The 18,765-nt window shown below is 37.9% G+C and overlaps 1 protein-coding gene across 12 annotated transcripts in view; it reads left to right on the top strand.

Annotated features, from left to right (window-relative positions):
• Window positions 1-18,765, top strand: part of EYA4 (EYA transcriptional coactivator and phosphatase 4) — a 318,581-nt gene that overhangs the window by 269,664 nt on the left and 30,152 nt on the right. For all 12 annotated transcript variants that reach the window (XM_064360664.1, XM_064360668.1, XM_064360665.1 and 9 more), the window contains 2 exons: window positions 718-854; window positions 2,561-2,644. In XM_064360664.1, coding sequence (XP_064216734.1) covers window positions 718-854; window positions 2,561-2,644 — 221 coding nt within the window. The remainder of the gene's footprint in view (window positions 1-717; window positions 855-2,560; window positions 2,645-18,765) is intronic.

Raw genomic sequence — 18,765 nt, 5'->3', positions numbered from 1 at the left:
GATATGTAACATGGATATATTGGGTCGATTAACACATAAGTAATACTAATTTTACATACCTCTTTTTACTTTTTTTAACATAGTTGATAAAAAAAAGCTTTAAAATTTTGTATAAGGTCACATTTGTGGCTCACATCATATTTCTGTCATATAGCATTAGTATGCACTATTTTAAGAAGTTTTATTTAAAAGAGAAAATAGAAGCAAATAGTATCTAGATGGAAATGCCAGGTCAGGGGGAAGGACTATTAAACTTCTCTGTGACCCCAAGAAATGGGAGAGGTTGAAGGGAAGATGAGAGAGGGCTTGACTAATGAAGCATGACTTCCTAGGAGGTGGGGTTGCGAGTCAGGTTTGTAGGTGGAGGGATGGCATTGATCCAGAAGAAGACATCTCATTCTCTGAACTGTGACAGAAAAGGAGGTGAGAACATATCTAAATAGAGATAAATATGTAGATGAAGGTATAGACAGGAAGTTGAAGGCATATGGCATAGAAAAGACGTTCACATTTAATAGATCATACAGATTAAAACTCGTAGGAGTTTGTGGAAACCACAAAAGTTCTGACTGACGTGTGTGCTTGGGATTATAAATCTCTTTTTTGCCATAAGGAAGTTTCTATTGTATAGGAATTTGTTAAGATAATTAATAATGAAGAGCCATACTTGATCTAAAAATGAAGTGCTATTCTTAACACAAGTCATGTTATCTATAGGAGAGTTTGATACCATGCAGAGCCCCTCCACACCCATCAAAGATCTTGATGAGAGAACATGTAGGAGTTCTGGCTCAAAGTCCAGAGGAAGAGGCCGGAAAAATAATCCCTCCCCGCCTCCTGATAGCGACCTGGAGGTATGCCTACTCATTCTTAAAGGTGATAGTATGATGCTTTATTTTATTAAATGATGCGTTCTATATCTTACAGTTCAATTATGTTTCAAACTTAAAAAAAAAGATATATTATGAATTGAATGGACCTACTTTGTCACAGGCATTTTACAACTCTGAAGTTTGAGATTCTTTCTGTTAATAATAGCAAAATTAAAAACAAATAACAACATAAAAATGATATTGCTTTACAGATTCTTGGCCTAAGATAATTGCATGTTTTGATCTAAATTGGCACCAACAAATCTTAAAAATACAGACATTGTTTGTGGGATACTTTTCTATGTAACACTGTATTTGGTAGCACTAAAGTAGTGAAAGATGTCCAAATGGGTAATTAAGTTTAAAAAGATAAAAGTAATTTGTATAGAAAGAAAAATTTATCTTCTAAAAATAGACAAATTTCAATCATTTAATAATATGTGTTAAAATTTGCATATCTGTGAAAATTTTTCTATATGTCATTTTTCTATTTATGAGCTCTTTTGAGATACGTTGTACTCAGCAGGGTTGATTTTTATTATAAAACATCAGGAGAAACTATTCTTAACCATATTAATGTTAATTCTTACATACTGCATACTTCAATTAAGAAAAAAATTGAGGCGGGGTGTGGTGGCTTACGCCTGTAATCCCAGCACTTTGAGAGGCAGAGGTGGGTGGATCATGAGGTCAGGAGATTGAGACCATCCTGGCCAGCATGGTGAAACCCCGTCTCTGCTAAAATTACAGAAAAAATTAGCCGGGCATGGTGGTGCGTGCCTGTTGTCCCAGCTACTCAGGAGTCTGAGGCAGGAGAACTGCTTGAAACCGGAAATTGGAAGTTGCAGTGAACCGGGATCGCGCCACTGCACTCCAGCCTAGCGGTAGAGCGAGACTCTGTCTCAAAAAAAGAAGCAAAGAAAAAAATTGAACTTCCAGATTTAGTAAAATCAAGTGACAGACATTGTGCTTCTTTATAAGAGATAACTTCCTTTACCGGAACAACAGGAACAAGTTCAAATTGCCTCAAGAACTTGACAGGTGATATAAATGAGTAACCAGGCTGAATTTGCCAGCAGACTGTCGGGAGCTCAGAGTACAGGCCCATTCTGAGGGACCTACTTGTCACTGCCATGTAGGAATGGCAGCCAGCCTGGACGCAGCTTCTAGTTTCTGTGCTGCAGTCAAAACTCTGAAGTTTGGGTGAAATCGCTTAGTTCTGAAATGTCAATGAATAGTATGAAATCTTTCAAAACTCCAGGGAGCCCAACAGATCTGCTGGCCTAATAAGACCCAAAGGTCCATACTTGGCAGTTCTGTTTTGGGGTTACTCATTGATTCTTTTAAATATTTCTCTAAGATATAATTATTTGCATATATTGCAAAATTTTATGAATCCCTAAGGTATAAAACTTTAAAATATGTAGAGTTTCAAGCATGCTTCTTTCATAAAGGCTGAATTAAATGAGCACATCTGACTCTTAAGCTTATAATTTGCATAATTCCTGCTCCTCAGGCTTTACAGGAGTTAGATTTGGCAAATTTGAAAAAAAAAAAAAAGAAATAGTATTATTTTCTATAAAATATCAAGATAATATCTACCAAGGAAGGGAGATGTTTTCTGCTTGTAAAGAGATTTTTGTTTCCTTGGACTTTTTAATTTTCTGATATTTATTTTTCGTCTTCAGCGTGTGTTTGTCTGGGATTTGGATGAAACCATCATTGTTTTTCACTCACTGCTCACAGGGTCTTATGCACAGAAGTATGGAAAGGTAAGAATTCAAGAAATATTACTCCAAGAAATCTTGTTAATTTTTTTTGTTTAAAATCAAGGAATATTTAAAAATGGTCCTTGATTTTAAATAGCTTTTAAGTGGTTTTTATTGCAGTCTGTGAAATCTTCTCTTAATTATCTATTTCTAGTGTCTTAAAATTCTTTAATGTGAACTGGCAAATTTAACAAAGCTAATTAGAAATTGAATTCCTTGCTGTTTCCTCAAAAGGACTGAGTTTTCTACATCAAGACTAAGCTTCTTAGTCTCACATAATTATTTTAGAAAAAAATTTGTAAACTGAAATGGACTTTAAAACATTATAAAATCATATATTATCCCTAATTAAAGAGCTTTAAGAAATCGTTTGAACTAATTTGTTGCAATTTTATAGCAATAGTTTCAACTATTGCTACAGAATATCATTTGAAATAAGTGAGTAATCTTTCATCTGACAGATCCTTTGGATATATGAATGTATTTTTCTGTAACTTGAGTACGCATATGATGAGCAACCAAGGTAACACCACCTCCCATACACAAAGTCAACAATAGATGGTCTCATTCCTCACCTGCCTTTCTCTCTTGCTATTGTTTTTATTTCTTTTTTCTTTTTATTATTATTATTATTTTGAGACAAAGTCTTACTCTGTCACCCAGGCTGGAGTGCAGCGATGCAATCTTAACTCACTGCAACCTCTGCCTCCTGGGCTCAAATGATCCTCCTGCCTCAGCCTTTCGAGTAGCTGGAATCACAGGCTCACACCACCACACCCAGCTAATTTTTGTGTTTTTAGTAGAGATGAGGTTTCACCATGTTGGCCAGACTGGTCTCAAACTCCTGACCTCATGTGATTTGCCTGCCTCAGCCTCCAAAGTGCTGGGATTACACGCGTGAGCCACCATGCCTGGCCCCTATTTTTATAGTTAGCTGCTTAAAACATCATTGTTACAGATCTCTGCGAGCGTTTCTCCAAAGACTGATGCAACACCAACAGGCTTTTTGGATGGAAACATAGTTGTTTAGGCCATAACTCTTTGAGTCTTAGACTCTGTAGGTCTCATAATCAAACTAGAGCCAACTCAGAACATGTTGGCTTAGTGCCAGTTACTGTACTCCAAGTTGTATCTTTGATTCCTTTACATATCACACTTACATAAGTATCTTCCTATGTCTTCATAGCATTCCATTATGTGATAATGTCTCAAGTTCATCATGCAATTTTTAGCAACTATATTAAGCTTTGTCTTCTGGACAAGTAATGATAAAACTGCATTCAAGTCTGTCTTCCTAAATTACACTTTGGGTGAATCTGCATTGTGATTTGGTTTTGGTATAGGTATTGGATATTGCTAAACAGATGTGAAAGGTGTAAAAATTTTGTTTAACAACCATTTACAAGAAGTGTTAGCCCCTTTATCACAAGTGTCATCTAAAGCAGTCTTCTACAAAGCAGGATGTATACATGTACACCAGACATACAAGACTCTCCACTGGGATAAGGAAAGGAAATATTAGAATGAATACACACATACACACATACATTTGTATCTCATATTTATTAATTTTTATTATCTGTTTCACAATGCACATACTTTGTAAATATGTTAACTCTGCTGCTATAACAAATTACCATAGACTAGGTGGCTTAAATAACAAACATTTATTTCTCATAATTTTGGAGGCTGAGAAGGCCGAGGTCAACTTGTCAACACCTGCTTCCGGGATTCCACAGGGCAGTCTTTTTGCTGTGTCCTCCATGTCACGTGGTAGGGAGCAGAGAGAAAGGTAGAGAAAACACACTCTTGTGTCTTTTTATCAGGACACTAATCCCATTCATGAGGGTTTTACCCTTATGACCTAATTATGTCCCAAAGGCTCCTCCTTCTAATGCTATTGCATTGGGGTCAGGATTTCAATAATTGAGTTTTGGGGAAACACATTCAGTCCATATTATAAATACATATGATTATAATTAAAATGTAAGTATATAATTTGTAAGTAAAGTACTATACAGAAATTTGGAACACACACTCAACATTCTACTACTGATAGAGTATGCAATATAAAAAGTTTCCAGACAATAATCTAACGTATTTCTTCTAAATAGTATTAGCTATCAGAAGTACACAGTAAATCCTGTTGAACTGATTGTAATACTTTTGTGCAGCTAAGTTTCATATTAGATAAGTGTTTAAAATAAACAATCTAATAAGCACATGGACCCAAATAAAGATCCCTTCAAAATGGTCACCATGAGGTGTTACACATAGATATCCATACTGCCAAATCAGTGGTAGAACTCATCTTTTGAGATTATTGTTAGCTTTTAACATATTTCTTGGCTTCACATCTTTATCCTTTTGTGGTCGTTTTGATCTTTAAAAATAATAAGATCATTTGGACCCACGGCAGTGAATAAGGAGCATGGTAAAACTGTCACTACATATATTTGTTTTATTTTTTTCAAAAATACCATAAAGTAATGAAGCTGCTTTTCTCAATTTACTCATAAACTAGCTTTAAGAGCAATTCCAAAAGCAAAGTTCAACTTCTGTCAGCACTGCTGCATCATGGAAATAAACCCGTCAGCTCCCAGTATGTCAGCTGGACATGCAGCACTCATTTCAACATACAAGTTTTATTTTTTCAAAGTATTGCCCTAAAAGATTTTTTTCCAATACAAAATAGGGACTCTCTGTGCATCCTGTATGCTTCCAGAAGATTACAATAGTACAGCATGCCAAAAGGGTGGGGAAAAGTGAGGGGAAAAAGGAAACTGACCTTTATGGAATGCTCGTGATGTGCCAGGCAGGAAGCATCCCACAATATGAAGGGGTAGGCTGTTCTCTCAAAGCTACAGATGAAGAAACAAACCCAGAGGGGTAACAAAAACGTGTGCACAGCCACACAACCAATCAGTGGCAGAGATGAGTCCTGAGGCCCCAGATTCTTTGACCCCAAAGCCCATGTTCTTTCTGCCACAGCACATCCTATGGCCTAGACAGTTAATATACCAGGTATGCAATAGAAAAATAATGTTTCCTAACAGGATTAAAGACAGTTAGTGAGGTACTGCGTAGGCAGTTGGGTGAGTTCTCTTTTAAGTTGTAATTTTGATTATCTTCTCTCAGACACTTGAGATGTGTTTTCATCAAGAGGTAAAACCTAAGAAATATTCCATGGAATAGAATATGGCAGACAGCATTCAATACGTACAGGTGGGACAGAATACAGAAAGAATCAGAGGCACTATTGGAAGGGGGTGAGAAAGATAAACTTACATTTATAGGATACCTGTCATGTGGTTCAGCTGATGTTTGTGACATTTTAGAAGCAGTAGAGTGGTGGTGAAAGGCAAGATCTTTTGAGTCAGATAAACTTAAGTTTGAAAATCCAGTTCTGATGCTTACAGCTTTCTGACTCTGGCAAATTACTTAAATCTTTAGTTTCAAAATAATGATAACACCGTCTGTTAGATTGACCACACTGAATAATGTTTTTACTCAGGGCAATTTAAGAAAAGTAAAGTAAAAGTATTTTTAGGCTATATTTTTCTAATAAAAATAAAAACACCCTTACCAAATTCCATGAAAAACAACTTATAGTGCCTTATTTATTGAATTATTATTTATATTTTTCTAAAAGTTGTTTTATCATTGACAATTTCCTTAATGTAATTAAGGAAATTGGCACTGCCTTTTAGCCAGTAAGAAATTAATATCTTGGCATATGAGAAGTAGCTAAATAAGGCCCATCTTATGAAGTTGTGGACCACATGCACCTCAAGGGTCACTGCAGATGGGACAGAGATGACATTGGGTAGCTTCAGCTTCACCACAAACCGTAAGTGAAAAAATGGTAAACTACAACTCCTCAGACAGACTGCATCCATTTAACAAATCGTTAGTAACACCAATAGACATGTGTCTTGCTCTCATGGAGCTTACAAACCAAAAAAAAAAAAAAAATCAATTCAGGTAGTGGTAACTTCTGTGAAGACAGTAAAACTAGGTCATATAGTGAGCAATTGGGGTGTATGACTGAGGAAGTGACATTGGTACTGAGAGGAGCTAGCCCTACAAATTAGGAGAGAGGGAGAATTGGGACGAGCATTCCAGCAGTGGGTGCTGATCTTTCAGTGTTCAAGAATATGAAGTCCAGTGTGGCTGGAAGATTGTAAGCAAGAGAAAGAATAGTACAAGGTAAGGGAAGCAGGTAGAATAAGATGGTGAAATAGAAACCTCTACTGATCGTCCTCCCTGCAGCAACACCAAATTAAACAAGTATCCACACCTTCATAAGAACCAAAAACCAGGTGAGCAATCACACAATACCTAGTTTTAACACATATTACTGAAAGAGGCACTGAAAAGGAAAGACAGTCTTTGAATTGCTGATACCACCACCTCACGCCAGTCTTCCAGCAGCAACCGAATGGCACAGAGAGAATCTGTGCATTTGTGGGAGGGACAGCTCAGTGACTGCAGGGTTTTTCACTGGAACTCAGTGCCCTTTAACAGCAGAAAGCAACACTGGGTAGAACTTAGCCAACACCTATGGAGGGAGCTTTCAGACCAGTCCTAGCCAGAGATGAATCTCCCATCTCACCTGTTGGAACTTGAGTTCTGGCAAAGTATCACTACCATGGGATAAAGTGCTCTGGAGTCCAGGCAGTTTAGGCCAAAAGGACCACAATCCTGGAGAAGTCCTGCTTCTCTACTGGGTTTGAAGCCAGTGGACTTGGCAGACACATGACCTAGTGAGACACCAGCTGGGGCAGCCAAGAGAGTGCTTGTGCTACCCATCCCTCAGCCCCAGGCAGCACAGCTCACAGCTCCAGTAGAGATGTCTACCTTCCTCTTGGGAGGAGAGTAAAGAGTAAAGAGGAATTTGCCTTGCAACTTGGATACCAACTCAGTCACAGAAAGAGGGCAGCAGGCAGAGTCCTCAGGCCCCATTTCCAGGTTGGCTCCCAGATAACATTTCTACACATGCCCTGAAGGAAGCTTGCTGCCTTGAAGGGAAGGGTCCAATCTTGGCAAGATTCATCACCTGCCACTAGGATTCATCACCCTCGGGCCCTGAATAATCAACAGTAGTAACAAGGAAGTACTTGCCGCAGTCCTTGGGTGAGACTCAGAGATGTGCTTGCTGGCTTCAGGTGTGACCCAGTGCATTCCTAACTGTGGTGGGTATGGAGAGGGACTCCTTTTACTTGAGAAAAGGAGAAGGAAGAGTAAAGAGGACATCTTCTTGCAGCTTAGGTATCAGCTTGGCAACAGTGGGATAGGGCACCAAGTTGGCATGTGGGGAACCTGATTCCAGGCCATGGCTCTTGGATTGCATTTCTGCACCTGCCTTAGGTCAGAAGGGAGACCTGAAGGGAGAGCCCTAGGCATGAGAGCTTTCACCACAAGCTGACTGAAGAGCCCTTAGGCATTGAATGAACATCTGTGATAGCTAGACGGTACTTGCCATGAGCCTGGTATAGTCAATGGTGTTCATGAGCAGAGAGTTCTCTGATTGTGGGAAGGGTAAAGTGGAAGGACATCATTTTGTGGCTTGGATGCCAGCTCAACCACAGTAGAATACAGCACCAGGTAGATTCCTAATAGAGCACCAGGTAGATTCCAAATTCGTGTTCTGGCTCCTGGATGGTATCTCTAGACCTACCAGGGGCCAGGGGAACTTGATACCCTGAAGGGAAGAATACAAGCCTGGCTGGCTTTGCCACCTGCTGATTATAGAGCCTTGAGCAAACATAGGTGGCAACCAGGCAGTGGTTACCATAGGTCTTGAATGTGACCCAGTGCTGTGCTGGTTGCAGGTCTGATCCAGCACAGTCCCAGGGTGGTAGTCACAGAGGCCCCTGTGCCACCCTTTCCTCAGCTTCAGGCAGCTCAGCACAAGAGAGAGACCCCATTTGTTTGGGAGAAAGTAAGGGAATAGAACAAGAGTCTCTGCCTGGTAATCCTGAGAATTCCTTGAGATCTTATCCAAGATCACCAGGAGGGCACCTCTATGGGTCTGCAAGAGCCACAGTGTTACTGGGCTTGGGTTGCACCCATTTAATGCAGATAGCATCACAGTGACCAAAAACTTAGATCACAACACTCAGGTTCCTTCAAATACCGCAAAAGCCCTCCCAAAAAGGACAGGTACCAAGAAGCCCAGACAGCAGAGACTCTGGTAAATACCTAACTCTTCAGTATTCAGACACTTATGAGCATCCACAATCATCAGGACTATCCAGGAGAACATGACATCAACAAACAAGGCATCAGTGATTAATCCTAGAGAGATGGAGATATGTGACCTTTCAGATAGAGAATTCAAAATAGCTTTTTTGAGGAATCTTAACAAAATTCAAGCTAACAGAGAAGGAATTCAAAATCCTGTAAAATAAATCTAACAAAGATATTGCAATAATTAAAAAGAATCAAGCAGGAATTCTGGAGTTGAAAAATGTAATGGATATACTGAAGAATGCATGAGAGTCTCTTAACAGCAGAATTGATAAAGCAGAAGAAAGAATTAGTGAGCTTGAAGACCAGCTATTTGAAAATACACAATCAGGGGAGACTAAAGAAAAAAGAATAAAAACCAATGATGCACACCTGCAAAATCTAGAAAATAGCCTCAAAGGGGCAAATTTAAGAGTTATTGCCCTTAAACAGGAGATGGAGGGGTAGGAGTAGAAGATATATTCAAGAGGATAATAACAGAGGACTTCCCAAACCTAGAGAAAGATATCAATATCCACATGCAAGAAGGTTCTAGAACACCAATGAAATTTAACCCAAAAAAAGACTACGTCAGAGCATTTGATAATCAAACTCTCAAAGCCCAAGAATGAAGAAAGGATCCTAAAAGTAGTGAAAGAAAAGAAATGAACATACAGTGGAGCTCCAGTACATAACAGCAGACCTTTCAATGGAAACCATATAGGCTAGGAGGTAGTGGCATGACATATTTAAAGTACTAAAGGAAAAAAACACATACACATACACATTTACCCTATAATAGTATATCCAGTGAAAATATCCTTCAAACATTAAGAAGAAATAAAGACTTTCCCAGACAAACAAAAACTGAGGGATTTCATCAACACCAGACCTATTCTACAAGAAATGCTAAAAAGAATTCTTCAATCTGAAAGAAAGGGATGTTAATGAGCAGTAAGAACTCACCTGAAGGTAAAAAGTTCACTGGTAACAATAAGTATACAGAAAAGCACAGAGTAATATAATACTCTAATTGTGGTATGTAAGCTACTCATATTTTAAGTAGAAAGACTAAAAGATGAACCAACTAAAAATAATTGACAAATTTTCAAGACATAGTAAAATAGGATCTAAATAGAAACAACAAATAGTTAAAAAGCAAGGGAACATAGTTAAAGTGTAGATTTTTTTATTAGTTTTCTCTTTGCTGGCTTGTTAGTTTGTTGGTTTATGCAGTCAGTATTACATTCTCATCAATTTCAATTAATTGGTTATATTATTTGCAAGCCTCATGATAACCGCAAATCAAAAACATATAACAGATACACCAAAAATACAAATCAAGAAATTAAAACATACCAACAAATAAGTCATTTCACTAAAAGGAAGACAAGAAGAAGGAAGAGGAGACCACAAAACAACCAGCAAACAAATAACAAAATGGCAGGAGTAAGTTCTTACTCATCAGTAATAACGTTGGATATAAATGGACTAAACTCTCCAATCAAAAGACATAGAGTGGCTGAATGGATTAAAAAAAAACATGACCCAGTGATCTCTTGCCTGCAAGAAACACACTTCACCTATAAAGACAGAGAGAGACTGAAAACAATGAGATGGAAAAATGTATTTCCTGAAAATGAAAACTAAAAAATAGCTAGAGTAGCTATAGTTATACCTGTCAAAGTGTATTTCAAACAAAAAGTAAAACCAAATATAAAAATAGACAAAATAAGGTAATTATGTAATGATAAATGAGTCAAATCAGCAAGAGGATATAACAATTTTAAATGTGTATACACTCAGTACTGGAGTACTCAGATTTATAAAGCAATATCATTAGTGCTAAAGAGACAGCTAAACTTCAATACCATAGTCACTGGAGTCTTCAGCACCCCACTTTCAGCATTTGGCACATCATTCAGACAGAAAATCAACAAGGAAACATTGGACTTAATCTGCACAGACTTAGACCAAATGGACCTAATAGATATTTACAGAGCATTTCATACCACAACTGCAGAATATACATCCTTCTCCTACACACATGGATCATCCTCAGTGATAGACCATATGTTAGGCTACAATACAAGTCTTTAAAAATTCAAAAACATTGAAATTATATCAAGCATCTTCTCTGACCACCATGGAGTAAAATTAGAAATCAATAATGAGGAATTTTGGAAACTATGCAAGCACATGGAAACTAAACAATAACTCCTGAATGACCAATGGGTCAATGAAAAAAGAAGGAAATTAAAAATTTCTCGAAACAAAAAAATGATAATGGAAATAAAATATACCAAATCCCATGGAATACAGCAAAAGCAGCACTAAGAGAAAAGTTTATAGCTGTAATTGTCTGCATCAAAAAAAAGTAGAAGAACTTCAAACAAACAACCTAATGATGTATCATAAAGAACTAGGAAAGGTGAGAGAAGAAATAAATGAAATCGAAATGAAAAAATACAAAATATCAACAAAATGAAAAGTTGGCTTTTTGAAAGATAAACAAAATAGACAAACCTTTAACCAGCCTAGCTAAGAAAAATGGAGAGAAGAGTCAAATAAGTAAACTCAGAAATGAAAAAGGAGACATTACGACTGATACTTCAGAAATTCAAAGGATTCTTAGAAGCTAATATGAGCTACTACATGCCAATAAACTGGAAAATCTAAAAGAAATGGACCAATAACTAGACATATAAAGCTGTCAAGAATGAACCACGAAGAAGTCCAAAATGTGAACAGACCAGTAACAAGTAAAGAGATGGAAGCTGCAATAAAAGGTTCCCCAGAGAAAAAAAGAAAAGAAAAGAAAGCCTGGGACCCTATGGCTTTACTGCTGGATTTTTCCAAACATTTAAGGAAGGGCTAATAGCAACCCTACTCAAACTATTCTGAAAAACAGAAGAGTGAATGCTTCCAAACTCATGCCACAGGGCTAGTGTTACTCTGATACCAAAATCACATGAAGACACATCAAAAAAAGAAAGCTACAGGCCAATATCCTTGATAAATATTGATGCAGGCCAGGTGTGGTGTCTCACGCCTGTAATCCCAGCACTTTGGGAGGCTGAGGTGGGTGGATCACCAGGTCAAGAGATTGAGACCATCCTGGCCAACATGGTGAAACCCCATCTCTACTAAAAAAAATTTAAAAATTAGCTGGGCATGGTGGCACATGCCTGTAGTCCCAGCTACTCAGGAGGCTGGGGCAGGAGAATTGCTTGAACCCAGGAGGTGGAGATTGCAGTGGGCTAAGGTCATGCCGCTGCACTACAGCCTGGGTGACAGTGCAAGATTCCTTCTCAGAAAAAAAAAAAAAAAAAAAATATATATATATATATATATACACACACACACACACACACACACACACACACACACACACACACACAGAGATAGTTAGATAGATAGATAGATAGATAGATAGATAGATAGATGCAAAAAGTCCTCAACAAAATACTAGCAAACTGAGTTCAACAACACATTGAAAAGATAATTCATCAGGACCCAAGTGGGCTTTACCCCAGGAATGCAAGGATGGTTCAACATATGCAAATCAATCAATGTGATACATCATACCAACAGAATGAAGGACAAACACATAAGATTATTTCACTGATGCCGAAAAAGTATTTGATACAATTCAACATCCTTTCCTGATAAAAATCTTCAAAAAGCTGAGTATAGAAGGACCATACCACAACACAATAAAAGCCATATATAACAGACCCACAGCTGATATCACACAGAATGGGGAAAAGTTGAAAATCTTTCCTCTAAGATCTGGAGCACAACAAAGATGCCCATTGTCATGACTGTTATTCAGCATAATACTGGAAGTCCTAGTCAGAGCAGTTAGACAATAGAAAGAATGAAGAGCATCCAAATTGGAAAGGAAAAAGTCAAATTAGCCTTATTTGTAGATGATATAATCTTATTTTTAGAAAATCTTAAAGATTCCATCAAAAAACTATTGGAGCTGATAAAATCAGTAAAGTTGCAGGATACAGAATCAACATACAAAATTCAGTAGCGTTTTTATATGCCAGCTGTGAACAATCTGAATAAGAAATAAAAAGTAATGCTAGTTATAAAGCTACATATAAAATAAAATTCCTAGGAACTAACCAAAGAAGTGAAAGGTCTTTACAATGAAAACTATAAAATATTGATGTGATAAATTGAAGAGGACACAAAAAAATGGAAAGAGATTCTATGTTCATAGATTGGAATAATCAATATTGTTAAAATATCCCTTCTACTCAAAGCAGTCTATCAATTCAGTGCAATCACTATTAAAATACTACTGACATTCTTCGCAGAAATAAAAAAAAATCCTGAAATTTATATGGAACCCCAAAAGACCCAGAATAGCCAAGGCTACCCTGAGTAAAAGAAATAAAAATGGAAGAATCATGTTACCTGACTTCAAATTATAACACAAAGTGATAGTAACAAAAACAACATGATACTGGCATAAAAACAGACATATAAAACAATGAAAAGAATACCTAGAAACAAATCCATACATTTACAGTGAAATCATTTTTTAAAAAGAAGCCAAGCACATACATTGGGGAGAGGACAATCTCTTCAATAAATGGTGCCATGATAACGGAGATCTATATGAAGAAGAACAAAATTAGACCCCTATCTCTTGCCATACATAAAAGTCAAATCAAAATGGACTAAAGACTTAAATAGAAAGCCTCAAACTATGAAACTACTATGAGAATACATTGGGCAAACTCTCCATAACATTGGACTGGGCAAAGATTTCTTAAGCAATACCCCACAAGCACAGGCAACCAAAGCAAAAATGGATAAATGGGATCCATCAAGTTAAAAAGCTTCTCCACAGCAAAGAATACAGTCAACGAAGTGAAGAGACAACCCACAGAATGGGAGAAAATATTTGCAGACTATCCATTATACAAGGGATTAATAAGCAGAACATATAAGATGCTCAACTCAATAGGAAAATGTTTAATAATCTGAATAAAAACTGGGCAAGAGATTTGAATGGACATTTCTCAAAAGACATACATGTGGCAGACAGGTACATGAAAAGGTGTTCACATCACTGAACATCAGAGAAACTCAAATCAAAACTACAATGAGATATCATCCTACCGCACTTAAAATGGCTTATATCCAAAAGACAGGTAATACCAATGAGGATTTACAGAAAAGGGAACCCTCATACACAGTTAGTGGGAATGTAAATTGGTACGACTACTATGGAGAACAGTTTGGAGGTTCCTCAAAAACTACAAATAGAACTGCCATATGATCCAGCAATCTCATTGCTAGGTATATACCCAACAGAAAGGAAATCAGTATATCAAAGAGGTGTTTGCACTCCCATGTTTATTTCAGCACTTTTCACAATAGACAAGATTTAAGAAACAACCTAGGCATCCATCAACAGATGAATGCTAAAGAAAATGGGGTACATATACACAGTGGTGTACTATTCAGCCATAAAAAATGAGTTCCTGTCGTTTTTAGCAACATGGATGGAATTGGAGCTCACTTAGTGAAATAAGACAGGCACAGGATAATAAACTTCATGTATTCTCACTTTTTTGGAAGCTAAAAGTTGAACTCATGGTGGTAGAGTAGAATGATGGTTACTAGAGGCTTGAAAGGGAAGTTGTTGAGGGGTGCAGTTAGTGGAGATTAATGGGTACAAAAATATAGTTAGACCAGAATGAATAAGATCTAGTATTTGATAGCACATCAGGGTGACTGTAGTCAACAATAATTTATTGTATATTTAAAAATAACTAAGAGAGTCCAGGTAGCTACACCTATAATCCTAACACTCCAGGAGGCAAGGCAGGAGAATCATTTGAGGTCAGGAGTTGCAGATTCGCCTGGACAACATAGTGAGACTCTGCCTCTACAAAAAAAAAAAAAAAAAAGTTTTTTAAATTAGCTGGGCATGGTGGTGCATCCCTGTAGTCTCATCTACTCAGAAAGCTGATGTTGAAGGATCATTTGAGCTCGGAGACTGAGGCTGCAGTAAGCCATGTTCACACCACTGCAGTCCAGCTTGGGTGACAGATTAAGAAATAAATAAATAAATAAATTAGAAAATAACTAAAAGAGTTTAATTGGATTGTGTGTAACACAACGAAATGATAAATGCTTGAGGTGATGGATACCACATTTATCCTGATGTGATTATTACGCATTGTATACCTGTATCAAAATATCTCATGATGCTGGGTGCAGTGACTCAAGCCTGTAATCCCTGCACTTTGAGAGGCCAAAGCAAGCAGATCACCTGAGGTCAGGAGTTCAAGACCAGCCTGGCCAACATGGCAAAACCCCGTCTCTACTAAAAATGCAAAAATTAGCTGGGTGTGGTCGTGGGCACCTGTAATCCCGGCTACTTGGAGAATCACCTGAAACCCAGAGGTGGAGGTTGCAGTGAGCTGAGATCATGTCACTGTACTCCAGCCTGGGCAACAGAGTAAAATTTTGTCTCAAAAAAACCAAAAAACAAAACTCACATATTCCATGTGTATATATACCTACTATGTACCCATAAAAAGAAAAAATAAATAGTACAAGATGAGAACAGAGAGGTATGCAAGGGCCGCATCAGGCAAGAACTCTTCATTATGGTAAGGTGTTTGGCTTTTTTTTTTCTGGTTGCAGTGGGAAGCCATTGGGGAGTTTTAGGTTTATCGTTGTGTGCTATGTAGAGCATGGAATTTAGAGGAGTAAGAGTGGATACAAGTTGACCACTTAGGAGACACCGTGCAGTAAGTAAGAATGGCCATGCTGTATATAGGAACAGTGCTTCTGAAACTTGAGTGTGAGTCACAATAACCTGCAGGGTCTGTTAAATATAGATCACTGGGTTGCAACTCAGAGTTTCTGATTCAGGCGGTCTCGGGTGGGACCACAGGTTTTGCATTTGGAACAAATTTCCAGATCAAACTCATGGTCCTGGGCTGTATTTTGAGAACCAGTAGAATAGAATATTTCCCAGACTTTTTTTCCTTGAGCAAATTAATTCTGGAACATGTTAGTCTTACATTAATAGTCTTTGAGAAAAGGCCATGGTTAAATAGATTTAGGGAATGCCTACATTTTATGGCCATTCAATGCATGTTACCATCTTAAAGGTCATGAGATGTTTTAAAGAATCCTCTATAACAAGGTTTAATCCCTCAGTTCCCTAATGTCATCCGTAATAACCTTAAGGACTGACTGAAATAAGGTCATTTTGGTGATTAGTTAAGCCAGGACCCTGCATTGCTAATAACAAAAGTGACCAGAGCCATTATTTCTAGGAGGAAGGAAAAAACCTTTATAGTGTTAAGACTGTCTAAACTTGAAATTAATATGGGTCCATAAAATTATTATGGGTCTCTAATTCTTTTCATTTCTTAGATCAGCCTTTTTTCCACAATATGCATTTTAAGGTGTAACATTTTGGTATAGCATAGTGATTTTTCTGTTCTTTTAGCCAGAGATTCCTCTACACATATACTATATTACTGTACAGAACAGAACACCTAAGGCCAGAACTGCTCTAGGTAAAATGTGGAGATGGGGGACTGGAGAGATCCCATTTCCATCCAGTTCCCTTCCCTATCATTCCTGGTCACCATGAAAGGGGCTCCTGAATCCTGGAGCTTGCTCAGAATACAGCCTGGAAGGCAGTCGACTAGCTCAAGGAGCACTGAGCTAAAAGAAAGACCTCCTGTGCCTGGCTGTGCCTACGGGCAACCCATTTGACCTCTGAACCTGTTTCATATGAAAATCATTATAATCTATTTCCTTCCTCGGGTTACAGGGTGGCTTGGGTTGGCTTGTGGTGGCTTAAATGAGATAATGTACAAAGGATTGTAAATCATTCTATAAAGACACATGCACACATGTTTATTGCTGCACTGTTTACAATAGCAAAGACTTGGAACCAACCCACATGCCCATCAATGATAGACTGGATAAAGAAAATGTGGTACATATACACCATGGAATATTATGAAGCTATAAAAAAGGATGAGTTCATGTCCTTTGCAGGGACATGGATGAAGTTGAAAACCATCATTCTCAGCAAACTAACAGGAATAGAAAATCAAACACCACGTGTTCTCACTCATAAGTGGGTGTTGAACAATGAGAACACATGGATACAGGGAGGGGAACATTACACACCAGGGCCTGTCGGGGGTGGGGGGCTAGGGGAAGGATAGCAAGGTGTCAGGGGATTGGGGAGGGATAGCATTAGGAGAAATACCTAATGTAGATGACGAGTTGATGGGTGCAGCAAACCACCATGGCACATGTATACCTATGTAACAAACCTGCACGTTCTGCACATGTATCCCAGAACTTAACATATAATAACTTAAAAAAATAGTGGCACTCCACAGTAAAAACTATCATCTACCTCCTAGGTTAGAGAAACTTAGTAAAAATATACCTTCTTCCTCCAGAATGAGACATAACTAAAGGCAGGTGTTTTACTCCTACATCAATGTGAAGTGGCACTGCAGTGGTCTCAAGTATAGCAAGCTGGGAGCTGCACCTATAAAGACCAGAGATGAAAATTATATCCTGAAATTACCATACCTACCTACATATCTACCTGTCTTTCCTTCTCTCCCCCCATCCATAATTAGTGGGCAATAATGAGTATAATTTTTGACTGTGCACCTGGCCCTTTGCTGAGTGTCCTGTGAAACACATTCTCTCATTAGCTTTTCGCATCACCCTGTGTGACTGACACCACCTTACACAGCTCGTAAGTGGTAAGGTCAGTGGAACTCATATCTCTTTGACAGGTTCTTAATCCCTATATTCTTTTGGTCTGACGTTCTTTCCCCACAACCTATAAAAATAAAATGCATGAACCGCAATAATATAGGAATGACCTTTTACCCATAAATTGTCCTGAGTAACTAACTTTTGTGTTTTAATTAAAAAAAAAACTTTTGGAGAATTCTACTTCCATTAATAAACAATGTGAATGTCCTAAGTGTTACCACTTTTTGACTCTGTTCAGTTGTCAACACTGTCTTTTCCAAGCAGAACTCTTCCTGGACATTGCCAATGTTAGTAAATGAGGAACCTTGCCATCTGAGCCTGCTGCTATGAGGCTGTTGATTGGTTTTGCAACTGAGCACCAATTGCCATGTACAGTTTCTGTGCTGCAAAACTCTAAAATAGGAGCTTGTAAATTTGACAGGATGTAGACCAGGAATCATCCATCATGTTGGAGTTTATGAACATTATTTCTGTTCCCTGGTTAATAGTATATGTCATTTGACCTGATAACTTGCAGTGATTCCTTTTGTTTTCAAGGGAAGGTGAAGAAAGCTAAATAAATTGTGCTTTAGGGATTCGGTTTATTTTGGATCATTAATGTATCATGTGCTATGAAGCTATGATTCTCTAAAGTTATTCCACAGTAAGGACACAGAGGAAATAGCCCAAGTCAGGGGGAGAAAGTGAAGCAACTGAAGGAAAGGTGAATGGCCACCTGATAATGTGAAACTCAGATTCAGGTTCCCCAAACTGCTTTTTCATTTTAGACAACATCTCATGTAACAGCGGTGCTGGAGAAATAATATGTTCATCAGAATTAATCAATTGATTGCTTGTATATTGAACAGTCTACACACATTCATGTAGAAAAATACTTCCAACATAGCATTTAACTGGATTTTAAATGATAGGCTAGTCATGAAGATAAATATTGACTTTTTTGCATTTGGACTAAAGAAAACCAACATGGTTTAATAGGAATTAATAGAATTAACCAAGTGTTAGAACCATAGACCTGAGGTGCTCCTAATGGCAGTGCTAACAAACACCATATGCTTAGAGGTCTCTGGCTTTGGAGGGAGAATGACCCC

Source organism: Aotus nancymaae, unplaced genomic scaffold (assembly GCF_030222135.1).
Source record: "Aotus nancymaae isolate 86718 unplaced genomic scaffold, 86718_ANA_hifiasm-v0.15.2.pri h1tg000040l, whole genome shotgun sequence".
In the NCBI taxonomy this organism is placed as follows: Eukaryota; Metazoa; Chordata; class Mammalia; order Primates; family Aotidae; genus Aotus; species Aotus nancymaae.
The sequence above is the reverse complement of the archived record's forward strand: the minus strand, read 5'-3'. Positions and strand labels throughout refer to the sequence as shown.